The sequence below is a fragment of the Coregonus clupeaformis genome, unplaced genomic scaffold (genome assembly GCF_020615455.1).
Source record: "Coregonus clupeaformis isolate EN_2021a unplaced genomic scaffold, ASM2061545v1 scaf1615, whole genome shotgun sequence".
NCBI classification, from domain to species: domain Eukaryota; kingdom Metazoa; phylum Chordata; class Actinopteri; order Salmoniformes; family Salmonidae; genus Coregonus; species Coregonus clupeaformis.
This window is the reverse complement of record NW_025535069.1, coordinates 5,530-27,537: the sequence shown is the minus strand read 5'-3', so window position 1 is coordinate 27,537 and position 22,008 is coordinate 5,530. Positions and strand designations below refer to the sequence as shown.

Below are 22,008 nucleotides of genomic sequence, written 5' to 3'. Positions count from 1 at the left end.
TTTTTCCCTAAGTGGCAATGAACGAGTTTGGTTAGAGAAAATTGGCTACAGGAGGTAAAACTCTACTTTAGAGTTCAAGTTGGCATAGTTGCCACCAGCGCTACTACTAGTGAACAACAATCATGACGAATGCCGTGTGGCCATACCCTATGACAACATAACAATAATCAATGGCAACAAAATCTACCAAACATTTTACCCAAATGAGGAGTTGAGAAAAGAGGAGTATAAAAACCAAACCGTTTATTTGTACATTCAATAACAATGACAGGAAACAGAGGGCAAACATGAGGAACAACACACAAGTCACTTGTTGAAGAAAATAAAAAAATATCACTTGGATCAATGAGCTTAGCAATGCACATGTGAAAATAAAAAAGTCACATGCAATTCCAACTCATATGAAATCCCTGTCCAACAACTCCCACTAGGTTGACTTCCGCACAGTGCAGGGGTAAGTCAGACACACAGCTGGGTCTAAGGTGATCTCAGCAGCCGTGAGAGGGCGGAGTCTCCACTGCTGGGTAACAAGTGGAAGGTTATGGAGGGATGGTCAGTTGCTGTGCCAGAGCAGTCTTGTGCTACAATGCAGCACATTGGAAACATCAACCTTAGTTCTGTCTGTGCTAAACTGCTGTGTGCATGGTGGGACAATGTCATTGGTTTACTTAACATACTTCAAAATAAAAACTGCAGGGGTTCAACATTCCAAATTAAAATTGAACTAAGAGATATAACTGGTAATTCAAATGATATCATGACCACAGAAGAACATAGATAACTCAGGCATAAACAAGCAGTGTTTTACATATCATTATTCCCCCTAGCTACAAACAAACTAAAGTGGACTATGTTGAGACCCCTCTCAATCCTGCCTTCATATCTCACATAACCTCCTTTCCATAGAAATTGTTTGATTCATGCAACAAATGAAATGACTTTTGACCCTGTCCTTCTCACAAAAACATGCATACTGATACTTTTAATACTTTTTAAGAGAAGTTCAAAATTCTTATTCTCATTATATCATGGCATAAATACTCAACAGAATAACTAATGCAGCTGTATGTATCACCCTCCTTCACCTGGTCCCCTCTCCTATTTCAGCCCTGATAAAACAGCTAGTAACATGGTACTCATCATGTCAACAGGTGGTTTATGGCTCAGCTCTCTGGGTCCTCCACCCTAGAACTGTCCCTGAACTACACACTCACTCCCAACTGGACAAAGGAGGCTTGGGGAGGCTCTTTAAAATTGTGTGGAATAGAACGCTTTGTTTCACCATCACACTCAATCTAATCTGACATTTATTCTGTATCAAAATGTCAAATCCCCCTCTCAAGTCTACTGTGGACTCCTAAATGTTCTATTTAACCCAACATTTTAAAAGGCCAACTTTGCCAGTTCCCAAATTTATTTTTGTGATTTTAAGTCTATTAATTTGTTGCTATAAGATGTAAATAAATTCATGTTTGCCCCCCATCTTCTCTCTCCACTTCTCAGATGACATCTCCCAGGACAGGGTACTTTTAAAACACCCCCATGAGCAAACTGAAAGGGTGCACTTTGAACTCACCATAAAATAGAATAAAAGCTAAAATAACAGCAAGAACAACAATCATAAAAAGTATAATAAATGTGTGTACACTTGACCAACAAGTGTGCTTTTAGAGAATCTTTGGAACCAAATGACAAACAATAGCAATAATAACATATTCAGAGTATATGGAGATACATAATAGGTCAAAGACTATTTATATATTTTTCTTGGTCACATCCTGTACCTTAAAGAAGCATTGAGGCAGTGACTTTAATACATACTGGACTATAACATTCCCAAAGACTTAGGAGGGAGGAAGATTGCATTGGGTGAACATTAGGGTGTTTCACTTCTCGCGTGTCTGTATTTGTGTCAATTTGACAGAAAATATATTTAAAAAAAATGGTGAAACCAAAAGTAACATCAACTTGTAGTGTTTGTAACTGTCATATGTTTCCTACCATCTGGTTTGTTCCCACAAACCCCTAAGATTTCCATTCTTATCTGTGAATAGCTGGGTCCAGCTTGCATGACTGGTTTATACAGCTTGTTAGCTACGCCCAGACACTTTCAATGTTTCTACCCCTTTCAGTCACAATTGTGATGCTACACCTGGAATGTCATATAGTCTAGTAAAGAGAAATGTATAAGGAGTTGTGTTGAGCAGGCATGAGTTGTACAATATTCTCAAAAGGAAAAAAGAAGACAATGTAGGTATATAATAGTAAGGATGCATGATACAGATCGAAACACTTGTGTCATTATAGTTGCAACTACAGTAATAATAATCATAATACTTATAGACCAGCAATAACAGTATTAATCAACTGGAAAATGTGAAAATGATGATGGTGGATGTAATTTAATTGCATCCACATTATAACAATAATGCTTTTTCATAGACAATTAAAGAAAAGAAAACTGAGGTAATGCAGAACAAAAACAAGTCATTTTGTTTCTTTTTCCTTGTCATTTTCACACCCGTTTATCTTATTTTTTGTCTTTTACAGTTGGGTTGGTGGTGTAATGGTAGACTGTTTGGATTTCTCTAATCATTTTCAGAGCAACAGCTGTTACCTAGATTTAACTGCGTCAGATTATGGACTTTTCGCTACTTTTGCATTTCTCCGTGCCATTCACCTTTTTGTTGAACGGGTTCTTTAAAAGAAAAAAAAACTTGGACGTGTTCCTTGCTTTGCCCAGGTGGTTAACTGATGTGATTCCTCCACTGGGCAGGTTTTTGTCAATGTAGTGCTTCATATAAAGGACCTAGGGTTTCAGGCTAGAGATGGCCTACTTTGAGGCTGAACTAACACACTGAGCACAGTTTTGTATGTGTACATATTAAATTTGGTAACATAGGCATTGGGTATTATTACCACACAGACTATTAGGAGCAAAGGTTTGTAATGCTGTAGTGTAAAAAGTTACTGGTGGGCAGCAATTTCTCCATCCACGTCCAATAGTGTTTTTTATGTAACCATTCTTGTTCTTCCCACAGTTGTCTTCAATCATTGTTGCCAGTCTTGAAATTCACAGGCAGTTTTCATTCGTCCATTACTAAGTCACTGTGAGTGTGACAGTTGAAGCAAGCCGAGTTACAGTTGAGTTTATCTTGATTGGATGACCTTTTTCCAAAACACATGGGTTTATACTACCACCCCGTAGAAAATGGAGGGGAGCTCTTTCCAAATGAAGAGGTTCAGAAATATGGAATTCCATGGTGCGAGTGCTGTTTAGTAAGGAGCAAACCTACTGTATCCAGCCCGATATAAACTAGCCTGGAACAAAGAGAAAGGGAGAGAGAGAAAGAGAAATTAGAAATAAGGAAAGGAGGATGTAGCTGTCTTTTTTTTTAAACAACAGACAGCAGTGAAAAAGATTTGCAAGAAGTAAAGAAACTACATTTACATAAAGTGAAGATAATTCAGTTTCCAGCCTGTTGTTGTAGTGTTGAGGTTGGGGTGCTCTTACCATGGCACCGACTCCATAGGCAGCAGCAGCAGGACCTAGAGCGTGGTAGGGATCTGTAGTGTACACTCGTCCATAACTGTCCCAGGGGAATACCAACACACGTCTTTTAGCTGCACATAGTTAGTGAGAATATAACACACACCTTGCACTAATAGGCTGAGATATTACAATCACATAACAAAAGATTTGTAAGATCAAGTGTATCATAAATACCCACCAAAAAAACCACAACTAAATAATTTATACTGTGAGTCATAGCCTAGCATGTTATTGTGTAAAAGTCTGGTCACATTATTGCATTTCGAGGCTGCTGGTTTTGGATGCGAGTCCTCAGACGAACGTCCTTATTCTTACCTGTCACTGTAAGCGGCAGCAGCGGCAGCAGTTGCCCCGGTTACAGCAGCAGGCTGAGCAAAGCGATAGGCAGCGGCAGGATAGCCTCCCTGGGAGACAGAGGGACAAATGGAGGTTATCACCACAGTACAGCTGAGGTAGACAGGATTATTACTGAGGCAGAGTTGTGTAAGTGCAGAGTGAGTTAAAGAATCACACAGTACAACGACCAAGTTTAGAACATTTGTGGTTAAAGATTGAAGTATTAACAACAAATAAAAAATAAAAAAAAAACAGTGGAGGTTGTTGACAATCGTCAATAACGCAGCATATCAAAGATTCAGAATTATAGAGAAAGATATAAGTAACATTTACACAAATCATCCATATTATCTTTGTGATCTCTCATACGCATATAATAGACAAAGAAAAGAGGGGGAAAATAGAGATGGCACACGCAAACACACTCACAGTGTCACCTCCTGGCATTGAGACAGCATGCATGCCCCTATTCAACGCAAACCTATTTGAACACACCACTGCATTTGGACCTAATCATACAGAACACAACCCCCAGCATTCCCTTGAAACCTGCAGTACAACTAGTGACAGGACAGAGGCAGGGGGAGGGGGGCTGAGGGGGAGAAGATAAGGGGGAGAGGGGAAAGGTAGGCCTATGCCTATAGTGCATGCAGACGTTGATCAGCATGCTTCAGTAATTGTAGCTCCAGACAGAGTCGAGACCGGGAAGGGGTTGGGGACAGGCTTTAGTAATAAGAAACTGTGTTCTCCACATCTTTAATTTCAGCCCCACAGGGCACTGCTGCTACACAGATAGAGTATCTTCCAGCTCATCTCTGTACCTGTTCCAGCTATGGATGTTACTCAGCATAATGGCTGTGGTAACTTCCAATTATAAGAAATGGTGCTGGGAACAATGGTGTTTGTATGAAATAAGAGGCTCTCTGCCAGTGACTTAAAGGACAAATACAACTGCCGTCTTTCATGTTATCACTGCCAGCAGTCTAAATTTCAGAGACCAGGTTCTCCTTGAACAAACCGCCAAAAAACACACGCTGTTTAGTAGCTTAGTAACAAACCCCTTCCCCACAATCCACCTGTGCAGATGTCAGTGAGTTAGTAGGAAAATGAAAAAAGCAAGTTACCGTTTCAAAACAAAACAACATCAAAAGATCATAATCACCAGAGGGATAACACAAATGCACACTGTGTTTGGTAATTGACCCTACCTGAGCCAATCTGCTACTAATGACTGAGTCCTGAAACACTATTCTATAGAGAGAACAGAAACAGCCATTGTCAACCTGGACGCACGCACACTGACAGACACGCGGCCTGACACAAGCGCACACAGAGCGGCCCGGCTACCCATGTTGGAACCCCGTGTTACAACACCAGACTACAACATCCTCTGTTACAGTCGGTCTGTCCTCTGGGGAAACTCAGACCCACTGGTGTGATTCCAAGCAGTGGTGGACTGGTAAAATAAAGAGTGTTACCCTTAGCATAATTCAATATAGGAGCTGTGTGCATGAAACAGTTGATTTCTTCAGTCACATTTGGGCAGCTTGCATTTACGTATGCACATGCAGAAACGCACAGAGAGAAAGGAGAGAGAGTCGTGAGGGAGAGTGAGGAGTGGGAATATACTTACGTATAAGTCTGCAGCTCCATAAAACCCACCATCCTGATACACCACGCTGAGAGAGAAAGTCAGATAGGGGCAGATAGAGGAGATTGCAGGTGAAGAGAGGGCAGACAGAAAGAGAGGGATGGAGGGAGGAGAGAGGGAGGGACAAAGGAGGGAGGAACAGGAGAAGTGGAGATGGAAGGGTCGGTGTGTACAGTGAGATGGTCCAAGACCAGAGTGGCAGGAACGAAAGCCAGTGTGGAGGAAAGTAAACAGTGAGATGATTGAGGGGAAAGGTGAACGCACAAAGAGAGAGAGAGAGAGATAGAAAAGTTATTTCACACACATGCAGCATGCAGAGGAAATACCACTTCCATTAATTTCTTCCATTACTGCTGAACAAAGTGGTAATGATAAACATGACTGTACTATAGGGTACCATCCTCTAGCAGCATCCCCCAGGGAGAGGGAATGGAGGCCCATTTACATTGATGAGGAAAAGGTCATTGACAGACAGAGAGGACAAGTCAGCCAGTCGTTTGTTTGAAGACAGGCAGTAGTGGATTAAATACGGAAGAGGCATTTCCTGCAGCACTAGTTTTTAAAATCCAAATATCACAGCAGTTGCATCCCCATTAACCAATTGGCAAAGCCCAGCAACATGCAACACAGTACAATTTCTCTGTGAGACTATCTTGCGTAATTACTGGAACATAGAAAAATATGAAGAAAATGTGTCTGGTCTTTCTGTGCAGCGTGACGCACAGGATCAAATTAGTGTTCTGCTCTGCATCAGAGGGAGTTGTGTATGAGTGTCTATACTACCAAATTAATGACATTACGCTTACTGGTATTTATAGTAAACTACTGAATTTACTGAAGGAATGTATAGAAATGTGTAAATATGTCATGTTAAGTCTGTCCTTTCAGAGGATGGATTCTGTAGTTGAATCTCTTACCCAGGGTAGGCAGGGAGGGCAGGCTGCGGCACTGCCGCACGCACGGCGCTGTACACTGGCCTCCCCCGGCCCCTAAGGTGGGCACCACGGAACGCAGCTGCCGTGGAGGCCGCCGCTGCCGCAGACGGGTAGGGGAACCCTGGAACTGAGGGAGAGGAAAGGAGAGAGAGAGAGAGAGAGAATGAACATCCAACGCCTGGGGGGCACTATGAATTAGGAATGTGTAAATGAAGACAAGTGGATTTGGGTGAAATAAAGGGCATGCAATCTAAGAGGAAGACAAGGTTTACCTGCATAGAGCTCTGGTCCGTACATAGCCTGCACCATTGGGCTTAACTTCCACCCAGCTGAGAAGCAGAGAGGAGGCAGAAACAGGAGGGTTTCATATAGATAGGGATACACAGGAAGATGGGTAGCTGTCTAACAGTTAGTTATTTAGCCAGTTTTGTATTGAAGTGTTCTATGGATCGTAATGAGGCTAATGGAGTGGTGTGCATCTGGTTACCGTATGGCAGGGTGCTAAGGGCCTCTCCGTTGGGGTAGGGGCTGACCATCTTCTTATTGGTCATCACCCTGGCCGTGGCATTGTTAACCTGGGGAGTGGGAGGAGGGACAGTGAGCACAACGTTTGGCCTGCTCTATTCAAAGGAGGAAACACATATAAACACTCGATATAAAGGTCAATTCACACAAGTGGACCAATATTAGACATTTACAGTTGATAGCAATTCATAAATAAACAATACCTAAAAATGAATGTGTGAATAATACAATGGTAATAACACTCATGCTGTCTAACAAGCACCATCTTCATCATTTGCCAATAAAATAGTGATTGTGTGTCCACATACAGGGAGGCCATAGTTACAGTCTGCTCCCATTCACCATCACTGGATCATTCACATCAATATGGTGGTGGGTTTGACGCATCACATCGTTAATTCATCCCTGCCAGGCTGCCTCCTTCCTAGCCAGTTATACGACAGCTGACAACATCGGTTATGATGAAGCAGTCTCTGCTCTCCCTTACGGTGTTTATGTGAGTGTGTGAGCGCGCGTGTACATCAGTTGGTGGAGGGTTGTTAGGGGGAATCTTAGTCATGCAATTAAAGTGTTCTGCCCAAGAGGAGTGTAATCGATGATTCATTGTTTCGAGACAACTAGCTATACTGAGAGCCAGTGGTTGTGCCCAGCGGTGAGAGGAGAGAGAGAGAGAGCGAGAGCGATCTATAGGTAAGAGAAGAAAAGAAGACAGAGAGATAAGGTGAAGGAGAAGAGCTGGGATACGTGGCACTGCAGGAGAATAATAATATGTGTTTGTAGTATGCAGGTGTGTGAACAAAGGCTGGCATTTCTGTCTAGTGCTGCACCCGGCTGTTGGAGGCCCAAGATGGCTGCTAGCTAGGCTAATCCCCTCACTGAACTTCAAAGGGCCATATTAGGCTCCCTTAATCTTTATCCATCTCCTTTGATGGGATTTATGAGAATGACTGTTGTGCCGTGCAATTGCACAGTTTGAGTGTGACGTTGCGCCATGTCAAACTTTGTTGTGAGCTACTAATGACCTATCGGCCAATTGGAGAGCTCTATGTGATGAGGTTCCATTTAGAAGGCCATTATAGATTTAGCCGCCTTCAACACCCCGCTAGTCATACTCTTTATCACTGCAGCCCTCATTCAAATGGAAATTAGATTTACCTCATTTTCCTTCATTGCAAATGAGATGGTCAGCCTTGAGTAATTCAATTAGCTGACGTAATTGTCCCTGTGAGTGAAGACACTAAAATAAAACGAATAAATCAGCCTAATGAATCAGATTAACGCTGATAATCTTTTTACATCACAGCATTCATATCCGGGTCACTTATAAAGCTCTATTTTGGGTGTGATAACTGGGCAATGATCATTTCCTTATGTATATTTAGTGGTGTATGTCAATGCCAGGGGAGTTAATGCAATTTGATCAATCTCACGGAGAGGTAGACATGCAAATCAAACAGAGACCAAAGTGAGAAACACATCTGCATGGGTTAATAATAAACATTCAACCCCATCCATTCCATCCCACCCACTCAACTTTAGGACACAAGCCCACAGCAGTCCAGCAGAACTAACAGAACTGGACCAAAGTAACCCAAACCGCCCCCAAATTAAACCAAACTTGTTGGGGTTTACCTAAAAAGACATCAACATCAATACATAAAAGGGAGGAGGGAGAGAAAGAGGGGTGCAAAAAACATTTGTTGGACAAAATTAATAATTTTATAACACAGAAATTATACGCAGCCAAATATGGGCGCATCACATGACCAAGAGTGAGAATAAAGAACCAAAAAATTTAATTCAGCCAATCAGCAAGCGTCGGATGCAGCATAGAGACCAATCAAAACAATCGCAGCACTCCCATATCAAACACATACAGAGACAGATGGGACAGGTAAGGAGTTCAGGAGAGGGATGCAGGTGAGAGAGAGAGACAGAGATACAGAGCCAGTCCACATACAGAAACAGGGAAACACAAAGATGGTGTAAGGAAGAGAGAGACATTGTCTACATAAGCAACAACAAAAAATCAACAATTACTTTCTCAAAAACAAAAATAACAAATACCAAGGTGCGTCATTCAAAAAAAAAGCAATTAGATTCTGTGACCATTCTCCAAAACAATCTCCCTAAGTTGTATGTGGAGGGATAGAGGGACAGAGAGACAGAGCACCAAAGGATGAAGGGAAGAGAGAGAAGAACAATCCTCATACCCCAAAAAAGATAAATCAAATAATACATGATACACTGCCAGGCATTATTACTGTGTCACAAACTAAGACCAGTACAGAAACTACTATACACACACAATTCAATAAAGGAAAACCAAAGAAGATAAAAGGACAGCAAAAGACAGACCAAAGGATCACCCAGTTAAAAACCCAATGTGTTTATATAAATCATTAGTTAAACCCCATATCTTTTCAGAAATTAGGCTACTCTACAAAGGTATTTACAGAACAGAATTACATCTGTGTGCTTTTAAGTCCTTGTTGTTAATCCCATTAATATAGACTACTACACTCACTACAGAGTGATTGAGTATTCTCTTAAAGTGCATTCCATAAGATTCCCTGCTACTGCTCGCAATTTGAACTTCAAAAATCCTCAAACTTTAAGAGGACCAACACGATTAACACAGTTTCTCATTGTGAAGAGAAAATATGGACAGATGGATGAGCCATCTTTTCTAAACAATTACAATTCCACTTACTCCTGTGACAGATATATTTTTGACTGCTTTATGGACATACAGTGAGGGAAAAAAGTATTTGATCCCCTGCTGATTTTGTATGTTTGCCCACTGACAAAGAAATGATCAGTTTATAATTTTAATGGTAGGTTTATTTGAACAGTGAGAGACAGAATAACAACAAACAAATCCAGAAAAACGCATGTCAAAAATGTTATAAATTACTTTGCATTTTAATGAGGGAAATCATTATTTGACCCCCTCTCAATCAGAAAGATTTCTGGCTCCCAGGTGTCTTTTATACAGGTAACGAGCTGAGATTAGGAGCACTCTCTTAAATGCTCCTAATCTCAGCTCGTTACCTGTATAAAAGACACCTGTCCACAGAAGCAATCAATCAATCAGATTCCAAACTCTCCACCATGGCCAAGACCAAAGAGCTCTCCAAGGATGTCAGGGACAAGATTGTAGACCTACACAAGGCTGGAATGGGCTACAAGACCATCGCCAAGCAGCTTGGTGAGAAGGTGACAACAGTTGGTGCGATTATTCGCAAATGGAAGAAACACAAAATAACTGTCAATCTCCCTCAGCCTGGGGCCCCATGCAAGATCTCACCTCGTGGAGTTGCAACGATCATGAGAACGGTGAGGAATCAGCCCAGAACTATACGGGAGGATCTTCTCAATGATCTCAAGGCAGCTAGGACCATAGTCAACAAGAAAACAATTGGTAACACACTACAGCGTGAAGGACTGAAATCCTGCAGTGCCCGCAAGGTCCCCCTGCTCAAGAAAGCACATATACAGTCCCGTCTGAAGTTTGCCAGTGAACATCTGAATGACTCAGAGGAGAACTGGGTGAAAGTGTTGTGGTCAGATGAGACCAAAATCGAGCTCTTTGGCATCAACTCAACTCGCCGTGTTTGGAGAGGAGGAATGCTGCCTATGACCCCAAGAACACCATCCCCTCCGTCAAAGATGGAGGTGGAAACATTATGCTTTGGGGGTGTTTTTCTGCTAAGGGGACAGGACAACTTCACCGCATCAAAGGGACAATGGACGGGCCATGTACCGTCAAATCTTGGGTGAGAACCTCATTCCCTCAGCCAGGGCATTGAAAATGGGTCGTGGATGGGTATTCCAGCATGACAATGACCCAAAACACACGGCCAAGGCAACAAAGGAGTGGCTCAAGAAGAAGCACATTAAGGTCCTGGAGTGGCCTAGCCAGTCTCCAGACCTTAATCCCATAGAAAATCTGTGGGGGGAGCTGAAGGTTCAAGTTGCCAAACGTCAGCCTCGAAACCTTAATGACTTGGAGAAGATCTGCAAAGAGGAGTGGGACAAAATCCCTCCTGAGATGTGTGCAAACCTGGTGGCCAATTACAAGAAACGTCTGACCTCTGTGATTGCCAAAAAGGGTTTTGCAACCAAGTACTAAGTCATGTTTTGCAGAGGGGTCAAATACTTATTTCCTCCATTAAAATGCAAATCAATTTATAACATTTTTGACATGCGTTTTTCTGAATTTTTGTTGTTGTTATTCTGTCTCTCACTGTTCAAATATACCTACCATTAAAATTATAGACTGATCATGTCTTTGTCAGTGGGCAAACGTACAAAATCAGCAGGGGATCAAATACTTTTTTCCCTCACTGTAAAGCTTGTACCTTTTGTTAATGCAGAGGCGTAGCCAGAAATTGGTAGGTGGGCATGCAGAAATGTTGATTGGCCAACAGGACCAATCCAATCTGATTGGGTGGACCTGGCAGGGCCTGGCTCCCCAGTGGGTAGGCCTGTGTCCACCCAAGCCCACAAATGCCTATGACCCTGTTTTAATGTTTCGGTTTCCATGAGTGATTCTTCCTGAAGTTTCAAAACGCGAAATACATAAGCATATACACTTTAGCACAGTATACTTTCATATTCAGAACATAGAAAAACACATAGAATTAGGAATTAGAATACTAGAATGGACATTAATCTTTTTATGATGGGACAAATCAGCCATTTTGGTCAGGGAGTTGGTCTACCATGGTTTGCCAGTGCTGTGATAAGATCATGTAAAACAGGGATGGGCAACTGGCGGCCGCAGCCCCCCTTTTGAAGGCCCTCTGATATTTATTTGGGGGTGGAACTCAGTCGGGGTCTCAACTTACTGTTGTGAAGTAGAATAGTGCAATACACAAGGTGCAATTTCGAAATTTGGTTGTGCATCAACTGTTTTTATCTTGTTATGTCAGTCACTGATAGTCACTCAATTAGCCCATGTCAGCTAACATTTTTTAGATTGGTAAATTAGTCTAGCAGCCAGCTACCTAAACTTGTAGTAATCAAGGTCGATTTAGAGCCCGGGGGGCACCCATTGATTTTGTTAGTCCGTCTCACTCAGATATATTAAAAACTGCAACATCTCTCTCCACCCTTTGGCAAAATGTGTAGAATTGCAGGAAATTAACTGCAAAACTGCTAATTGTCCTCTCCGCCTCAAGGCAAAATGAGTAGAATTGCACGTAATTAACTCTAAAACTTGGAAAGAAATCATTACATTTGTTCTCAAATTTGAAAAATCTTCTCTCTGCCCCATGTCACATATTTTTTACAATGGCAGTAAACTAGCTTTAAAACAGCAACATTTTCTCTATGCCCCATGGCAAAATTTGTAGAACTGTAGAATTGCACAAAATTAACTCAAAAGCTTGGAGCAACTGCAGCCCCTCATGATGAGTTGATTTTTGTGGGCCCCCACCATAGTTGCCCATCCCGGATGTAAAATAATTAATTTGAAGAATTTATCTGCACTGTATGTTTGTTAGCTAGCAAGCCAGCCAGTTTCAGAGGAATGTTTCCATTGGATAAAAATTAACTGCCAATATGCCAACATTCCATTTGAACACTGCAGTCAATCCACAGCCATACATACTGGCTGAAATTAGTTGATGATAGGACTTAGACAAGTTGTAAATGCAACAAATACTGATATTATATCATATAATGAAACTCAACTTCCCATGAAAACTAAATGTTTGCCATGTAATATAATATAAATAATATAATATGCCATTTAGCAGACGCTTTTATCCAAAGCGACTTACAGTCATGCGTGCATAAATTTTTTGTGTATGGGTGGTCCCGGGGATCGAACCCACTACCTTGGCGTTACAAGCGCCGTGCTCTACCAGCTGAGCTACAGAGGACTACATGTATGGTTTACATATATTTTAGAGGCTATTTATACAGAAAATTGCTATATACCTTTAAACAGTATTTATAATTATATCACAATATTTTAGGTTGACAATAATTTGATTACACAATTTCCGATTTATCACATACCTTACTTTAACTTTCCTGCATAAGTAAAATCTGGATTATGCCTCTACAGCCATTAATTCAATTAGACTGGTTTGGATTTCTCCCTGACCAATTTGGCTGCAATTTTAACCCCATTCTGGAACTTTGAGGGCTTATGAAATAGCCCCTCTAGTAATTGAATAAGATCTCTATGGAAAAACACACCATGTTGTAGGAAGCAATGCAGTGATCTAAACATGTCCTCCACCACCAGAGTGAGAATTACCATTCTAGCATTCTAATTCTATGCAAAAATTGTCACCCCAACACTTTTCAACAGGGAATCTTACGGCTTGCACAAACTGAGATGGATTTCATTCTACTGCCACTCCATTTTGGACTATGTGCAAGTACAAGTTCAACTGGATAAATTATTGTACTTTCCCATCAGCATAAATGATGGGTCCTGTTTGAAAATGGTAACTGTAATTTCTGTGCTACTTTCTATGTTTGCCTGAAAGCAGAATAGCCACATGTTGTGCATTAGGATTTAAAGCTTCAATATGTAACTTTTTGGGCAACCCGACCAAATTCACATAGAAATTCTCATTGAAAGCAAGTCTAAGAAGCGGTAGATCTGTTCCATGTACGCTATTTCTATGCTTCCCGTTCTTAAGTTTAGTTTGAGTCTTTTACTTTCAGTTTTGTACACCAGCTTCAAACAGCTGAAAATACAATATATTTTCGTTATTGAAAATATATTTCACAGCGGTTTAGATGGTACAATGATTCTCCACACTATAGATCGCTTGTTTTGTCACATAACTGAAATTAGGCTAACTATTGGAATTTTTGCAACCAGGAAATGGCGAAGCGATTTCGGGATATTGCACATTTACACTTGACACAGGCCCTCCCATGAATCTGAAACCCACCCAATACTGGTGACAAAGAAAAGTTACTCTAAAATATTTATTTTCCCCTTAACTAACATTGACTGAAGCAGCTGAAGGGGATGATAACACAATTGAACAGGAGCCTCCCAGAGAGCCATGGGTTATTGTCATTACTGGTGATTACAATTAATTAGGAAAAATATACATACAATGAAGAATTAATCAAATGGGTTCTGGTCAGCCATGTCATTGCAAAGAGGAGGATGATTAAACTTGGACATTCCCGGGGAGGTGTTAATGAGAGGAGAGAAGGGGAGGGGGAGGGTGTGGGGTGGATCCATTATTATTACTAGTTGGACCAGGCTGTCAATGGGCTGTGTGTCTGTGTCTGTCGGTGTGTGTCTGTGTCTGTCGGTGTGTGTGTGTGTGTGTGTGTGTGTGCCTCATCACTGCTACCTTCCCTATCAATACAGGCCCCATCATAACAGGGACTTTATCCTCTGGATAGCTGGGAGATCAGAACAATGCTATGCTGTAGCTAGGCTACCATACATTGGATTGATTTGTAATATACAATACAAAGATGCTGTGGACATAACTAAAGCATGCAACTACTGTACGTCTTGCTCCCAGCATCTACTACCACTAAGCTAATTGACAGATTTGAACTAGCCAAATTAACGGTTTCTTTAGAAATATTCAAAACAATGTGTGATTTTGTGTCTATTGCCTTTTTCAAGGGTGGGGTGGGGGTCAGATCAGCGATTATGTCATTTATACACAACTTACCGTTGCCGAAGAAACAGCGTGAGGACACGCGAGTGGTTACCGTGGAGACTGACAACACACATAGAAGTCATCAGGGAAACAGAAAAGAATATAATAACAAATAAATAAACCAACAAACAACCCAATAAATTAAAAGAAAAATCCCCCCAATGTGAAATAAAAATGGGGATAACAGTTGAAAGCAGTGAGAGTTTTTGAGAGAAAGAGAGAAAGTGAGAGAGAAATCATCTAAAATTAGTTTCTGCTCAATGCATGAGCATCTTTCCATTTACTTGTGAAGAGAGACAGATCGACGGACTGGAGGGGTGCTTCTTTCAACTTATGCAAATTATAGTGGTCATAAGAGAGGAGTAAGAGACTCAAAAACCAGGTCGACCACTTTCGTATTAAGAGATTGGCTTAATTGCGTCTGAAAATAGGTCTCCCACGGTCAAGAGTGACAGTATAAATACTTAAGTGAAATGTAGCGTAAAATGATTCTTAGTAAAAGGCAACGTGGGCAGGATTCATATTTTGATCTGCAGAGGGGGGTAATTGTATAATTTTTTTACTTTGGAACATTTAGCTCCACCATGAATAACAACAAAATAACTAGAAAAAAAGAGAGGATGGGGGTAAGGGACTAAAGACTAAATATAACACGTGAAAAGAAATACAATGAGAGGTATTACACACACAGGGGCACGTAGACAAGACAAGAGGGTGAGGACCAGGGAGTGTCACACAGAGAAACACATAACAGTGGAGAAACAAAGGAAGACAAACTCGACTGGCATGGGGAGAGAGAGAGAGAGAGAGAGAGAGAGAGAGAGAGAGAGAGAAGCCTGTGGTCTGGGAGAAAGAGAGAGGAGTGGAAAGGGAACAGTTCATACTCCCTGTCCCCTTTCCTTTTGCCCTGCTCTCACATCAACACACACACACACACACACACTACAACCACACCAATCCATTCACAGGTTCACCCCTTTTTCTCTGACAATCATGCAAAGTATCTGAAACAAACAACAACCATGACTAAATCCAAAGCTAAGCCCAGTTGATCACAAACAGCCCATTTAGAGCAGTAATACACTTCTGGAGCGCAGAGTGATCACAGCCTTCTTTTGATTTGAGCCAATTCACATATAAAGCTCAATTAAAAGACCTGGTGTTGAAAAAAGGATTCAAATCAATGCCAGGATAAAATGTCAAGTCTGATTGGTTTTCTTTAAGAACATGACCCTTTTCTTTAAAAGACTGACAAAACGTATTCAAATGGAGGCTGTGAGCGGTTTGCCACCCGCAGTAGTGTAGCGTACATCTATCACTGATTGAGAACGGATCAGCCATGCAGGATCAGATGAACAGCACCAGTAAGTCAGTACTTATCACGCTCATTTCTCTCTTTAGTCTGAGACTCAGGCTCATGCAGTGGTGATATGGTTGGTCTCGGAGTGAGGAGCTCTCCTCTCTACGACCCTGTGTCTGATGAGATGCATGCAGACTCAAGAGCACCAGGGGACGAGACGTCGCTCGTTCTCATTATTACCACTACTTGGGTGATAGTCTACACCTTCATATTCTACTGCATCTAATGTCTGTCTAAAACTCTGCGCCACGGAGTAATCACTTCCCATCACACCAACACGTCAACAAGAGCGGCATGCTTCAGGGTGAGAGAGACACCTACACGTTCAATACACATTTACTACTACAGTACTTCAGGGTGGGAAATGTGGTGTGACAGCACAGTGAAAAGACTTAAAGGGCTTTATCCGTCAAATGTCGGGGTATCCCACAGTCAAATGTCTTAAATGTCACTTTCAAAACATCAGTGTGATGAGTTGCTTGATGGCATATAATTGTCACTGCCTGGAAATTGATTAAATGTCTATGGGGTGTGATGTCAATGTCTTTAGTTAGAGTGCTTTTTGTGGAATACCCTTTGATATGAGGAGGACACACACACAAACACAGACTGATGGAGGAGATGCATGGTGTGTGTGCAGACTTAGACACAGAGTAGTGGAGTGGAGACACAAACAGCAGGAAGACTAGTGAATTGGACCACTTACATGGGTACACTGGACGCGCACAGGAAACTGACTTCTTCAAAGCGCAGAGTTTTATTCCAGACAAAAAGAAGTACACTTCGATGTAATATAATAGGTCACTGCAGAGATCAATACTACACTCTATGTAGAACCAATATCCATGCACACTTAGGATTCCAAACTAACTAGATAGGAGAAAAATCACTACAGATTCCCATGCACTGACAGACTTCAGTCAACAACATGAAATAAATCCTTCAATCCAATCAACAACTATTGCCTTTTTTTGTTTTATGGATGGACAGACCTTCATAAAAGTAGCAAGGCATTTTCAACTTTCAGACCACGTCATGCCAAACAACCAAAAGTCCACATCACTATCACCAAAATCATCTAAAAGTCTTAACAAAATAGCCAATATAAACGACATGCAAGAAATCAGACTGTCCGCACTATTGCCGCAGTGACATCCCATGTTAGAACACCATAGTAATATCATGCACACATACTTCCAATAAATCCCATGCAAAAGGATAGCAAACAGAGAATTTTCACACTCCTGATTTCAAAAACAATCTGGTAAAATACTACCATGGCATATCTTTCAGAGTTTCCTAAGCAAAACAAGGTGTAATCTAATCCTAGCCTAGTACGGGGGCAACTAAAACTGACCATTCCCCATTCCAACACTAAACATTCCCTATGTCAGAACATTGCCTCTAAGCTTAGCCAGTTTTTAATTAGTATCTTCACATCTGTTAGAATAACGGCCATTGTTTAAAAAAAAATCTTGAAATTGTATGACCAATGACTAAGCTAGGGTTGCAAACAACTTAATATGCCATTTCTAGGAGAAAGAAGAACCGTCACATTGCATTGCCTCAAAAGGAATGCTGGGCTTTTCCTTCGGTGTTGAATGAGCGTATAAATCCAGAACAACCTTTATTTGCCCTTAGTCTGTACGGCTGTTCTAACCCATGCACTAGTCAAACACAGACAAACCTGATGACACACACTCCTGTTGACCCATGCAGTTTACAAAGGACTGGCCACAGCGTCAGATAGTACAACTACTGTCACACATGCAGCAATGATAAAAGGTGAAGAAGAGTGAGAGAAACTGCCCTACAATTAAAGTGATAAAGATCATGCATGAAACAAGAAGATACTACAAAGACTACAGAGACAGAGGTTACAGAACTACCAGGGCCAAACAAATAGGTTGTTGATTTATATAAGTTTAACTGATGCAGGTTTTCATTGGGCTCCATCAGTATCCATTCAACTTGCTGATTGACTGAAGGTGAAGTTTAGGCTTATAGACCATTGGATGCAGGTGTCATTCAGAACCAGATGTTGGAGAGTTGCAGATGAATCCCAGGCGGGACCAGCCATCACCATCATGCAGGACACAACTACCACAACCACAGCAAGGAGGCAGGAGCCCATGCAGAATTGTGATTGGCTAAGAACCTGGCTTATAATAGATCTGCTCCAGAGATGGGTAGGATAGCACTGGCACGCAAACTGACAATATTTCAAAGAAAAACATGCATCTTCTCAGCTTCTCCCCAACCCTGAAACAATCACATACGAGCCACACTTTCATTAAAAATAGAATTGTGAAAGGAGGGAGCTTAATATCAAATATATGCCGTAGTTATTTTTACAGATGGAGAGTAGAGGAGTGCATGCATTGTGCTGCATGCTGGAGGCCAGGCGCCATAAGCTTGTCACAACCACTTTGCAGCACGGGAAAAAAAGGAACATTCTAGATTAGGGACTAAGATATGAGCAACCCGGCTACAATCGGCCATGCATCATCGTCTCATCATGTTCTCCTAATGTCCCGCGGTTCCAGCAACAGAGAAAGATTATTTAGATTGTATTTTGAAATCAAAGGCAGTGGAAGCTATAATAAGAAATAAGAAATGGTGCAAGACAGAACCGAGACCTAAACGATGCAGAGAGAGGAAACTTCCCAGCATGCCTTGAGGTGTCCCAACTCTCCCCACGCCCCAAATGAACCAGGGAACAAGACAACCCCCAAAAAAATTAAACGGCAGCAAACCATCTGGGGGTACCAGCAGAGACCACATCAGAGCATGTCAGTGTAAAAGGATGGCAGCTAGCGGAATCAGTGTACAGGCAGAGGAACAATGGCAGTAGGAGGAGATGGGTTAAATTACCTCTATCTTGCGACCTTCCACTAGCGTGCCGTGAAGCCTTTCCCGGGCTTTCTCCGCGTCGGCGCTGGTCTCAAACGTGACAAAGCCAAAGCCCTGGGGTAGACAGACAGAGGGGAAAGAGGAACGCCACAAAGACACCGTAAGGAGAGAGGTGGAAGAAACATTCTGGTTGTTTTAGAGAAAATCAAAGCCCTTTTAGCTAGTTTCACTCATTTCATTACACATTTACTGAACGGGTATCCAGTTGTAATCACTGGTTTATACAGTTGTTTGTTCTAGAACTGATACAGTGGTTACTGATTAGTGAAGGGTTGGGCAAATGGAATTTTGAAATTCAACGGAGGGCTGCACAGACTTTCTTGTGACCAATTTGCTTGTCAAAATCAATTTCAGGCCAGAAAAAGGGCAGTTATTACAAAATATATAGGTCCATTATAATTTCGACATACTTTCAATCTAGTTTTAGATGTTCAACAGCGGCCTGGAGTGTTCTTTTTACCCATAATACTACCCTGTTGTTTATACTATCAGTGCAGGTCAGTAAGACACAGTGCAGTGTAGAAAATGTATCATTTAGACACAGTCCTGTAAAGTTACATTTGACTTTTTCATCATAATAATTTCCCCAGTGGTGGGACTGAGGACATGTTACCATCTCACTCACCTTTGAGCCCCTCTCATTGAAAATGATCTCAACATCAATAATCTTCCCAAATTGCTGAAAATCAACAAACACAAGAATTTAGGATACAAACCAAAATTGCATTATGTACTCTGTTTAATTAATTGACAATCAGGGTTGAACTACACCTGCAGCACACTAGGAGGCAGTATTGTACCAAAATAAACTCAATCAAATTGCACCTACCTTCTATTGTCTCCATTTCTATCCCTTTAATACGTTACTACATGCCTTCCTTTCCTCACTCATTCACTAACTACTGACTACCTCTCTATGGCTCTCATGGCCCTGTGATAGAGCAAATCTAAGAATATGAGAGTTCCTCCCTTTGTGACTGCCTGGCCCTTTGTTCTTCTCAACACCCACTCTGACACCAACCATCAATTAAACAACAGAAGGGATTATACTCCTCATCTCAAAGGACAACAAGGATGTTCCCAGATTCTTACCCCAAACATCTGCCTGAGGTCAGGGTCTCGGAAGCGGAAGGGGATGTTGGAGACGTGAAGTCGTTTTGGGGTTCCTTTGGCCTCTGAGGCGTCAGCCCCGGATACTCCTCCTGCTAATTCTACTGCCAAGCACTGCCCCACTCCATCTACCTGTCCTGGGGACACCTCTGTCTGCTGGGGGAGAGAGGAGAGAGAGAGAGAGAGAAAAAGAGAGAGGCTGATAAATGGAATGAACCGAGTACTCTCGAGCATTGTCGGGACAAATGCAGAGAGTGAGCCTAACAACAAAACCAACCATAACACTCACCGGGGTGGGTAAGATGTTGGGAGTGGTGGCTGAGCCATTTGTTCCAGCCCCTGAATCCGATGGCCCCTGCCCACCTGCACCAAACAAAGCACCGCCAAACTCTGTCCCCAGGCCGTTCTGCGGAGGGGGTGGTGGAGGGAACGCTGAGAAGGGCGGGGGCACCAGCCCCTCCTGGCCCCCCGTTGAATCTTGAGAACCCTGAAGGAGAGGAGAAGACAGGGTTAATACTGGTAGGCATGACTGTACTGTACCGTTCAGATGGGGGCAGGGAGAGAGACTAGAACGAGGGTTAAAAACACAGCTTAAATTTCACCCACCCTCCTACTCCGTCTCTCTCTCCATATCTCTGACAGCAGAGCGTTTCAGTCAGCCTACCATGAAATATTCACTGCAACCACATCTATTATTGACAGTCACAAAATCTGATACACACCACACACACTGCTACACAAACATGCTCACTATCCATGTACACGCATATCCAGACAATATTTACAATGTTTTTGCCTGTTATACCCTGTGAAAACAGATACTGCTATCCTATTTAGTTACACTTGATATGAATTCATATCATAAGCAGTTGAGTTGGGAGACAGCTCCAGGCCATTGCCACAGCACTGTTACTATGCGGTCTTCATGATAAGCACAGTAATGGATTGTAGCGCTGGCCGGTCACGATTTAAAAAAAGGTGTCAGTTATGTGTTGTTGGTATGGTGACACTGTGATATAGCACTCTTCAGTCACACACTCAAGGACATCCTGTAATAACTTCAAAAACACCCCAACTGTGCTCATAAAGAGCTCAGTAAAAGCCTGTAGGGAGGCAGGAGTGGGGGGGGAGAGAAGCGCCATTTTGTTTCGGGCCATGAAACTGCTTCGTGGCCTTCCCGGCATGATGACAGCATCCAATACCATTAAAACAGGCCAGTCAGTCAGTCAGCCAGCCAGGCCTAGGCGAGGTGACACCCAGGCTCCAGACAGCCTTTTTAATTACCAGGGAAACTAAGTTGCGGTGCAGTAAAGCAAATGAGGATTCACTAATCCCAGAGACTGCAGACTTCTCATCTTGAAACGACAGTGGAAAGAACCATCCCAGCTACTGTTAAATCCCCTTTACTAGATAAGGAGGAGTGAGCTTTCGGTTCTGTGCCTCCAAGATAACGAGTGCAACAAAAGTAGGTTTAATTCAGAACAGGATGGAAAAACTGTTCTACTCCTATATTCCACCAGCCACTTCTTATTTATTCCAGTTCATATTAATCGCTTATGAGGCTGATTGCATACTGCATTCATTGCAATGCCAATAACTTAATTAATAACAATAGCACAAACGCCACAATCCTGCATAAAACGGGGAGGATGGTTAAATAAAGGAGGATTCCAAATAGGTTAAATGTAGGGAATTAAAGACCCCTTCCTCCTGTAAAGACATGTCATCCATAAACATGCACAAGCCTGTAACAAGCCAGTAAAGGGTGCTTCTCATAGTCTGAGTCACAGGGACCAATTCCAAATCTGTGTTGGAGGCTCAGAGGATGGGGGTGGGGTGGAAGAGTAGTGGGTGTTTCTAGCAGTACAGTATCTCGATCATGTGAGTACTGGAATGGATATTTAGGCTACTCACTGGTATCCACTGATGGATGGACAAAGCTAAATAGTAGGAGAAGGTACTGG

At 42.0% G+C, this 22,008-nt stretch overlaps 1 protein-coding gene across 6 annotated transcripts; it reads right to left on the bottom strand.

Annotated features, from left to right (window-relative positions):
• Positions 1 to 223: 223 nt before the first annotated feature.
• LOC121550973 (RNA binding protein fox-1 homolog 2) lies at positions 224 to 20,531 on the bottom strand (the record flags this gene model as incomplete). 6 transcript variants are annotated; one of them, XM_045218498.1, is given in 11 exon segments in its annotated part: positions 224 to 3,321; positions 3,452 to 3,590; positions 3,869 to 3,957; positions 5,523 to 5,568; positions 6,458 to 6,602; positions 6,748 to 6,804; positions 6,963 to 7,050; positions 18,896 to 18,988; positions 19,560 to 19,613; positions 20,027 to 20,200; positions 20,334 to 20,531. In XM_045218498.1, coding segments are annotated over 11 exon segments (1,128 nt in total), but the record flags the coding sequence as incomplete, so codon positions are not given.
• Positions 20,532 to 22,008: the final 1,477 nt, after the last annotated feature.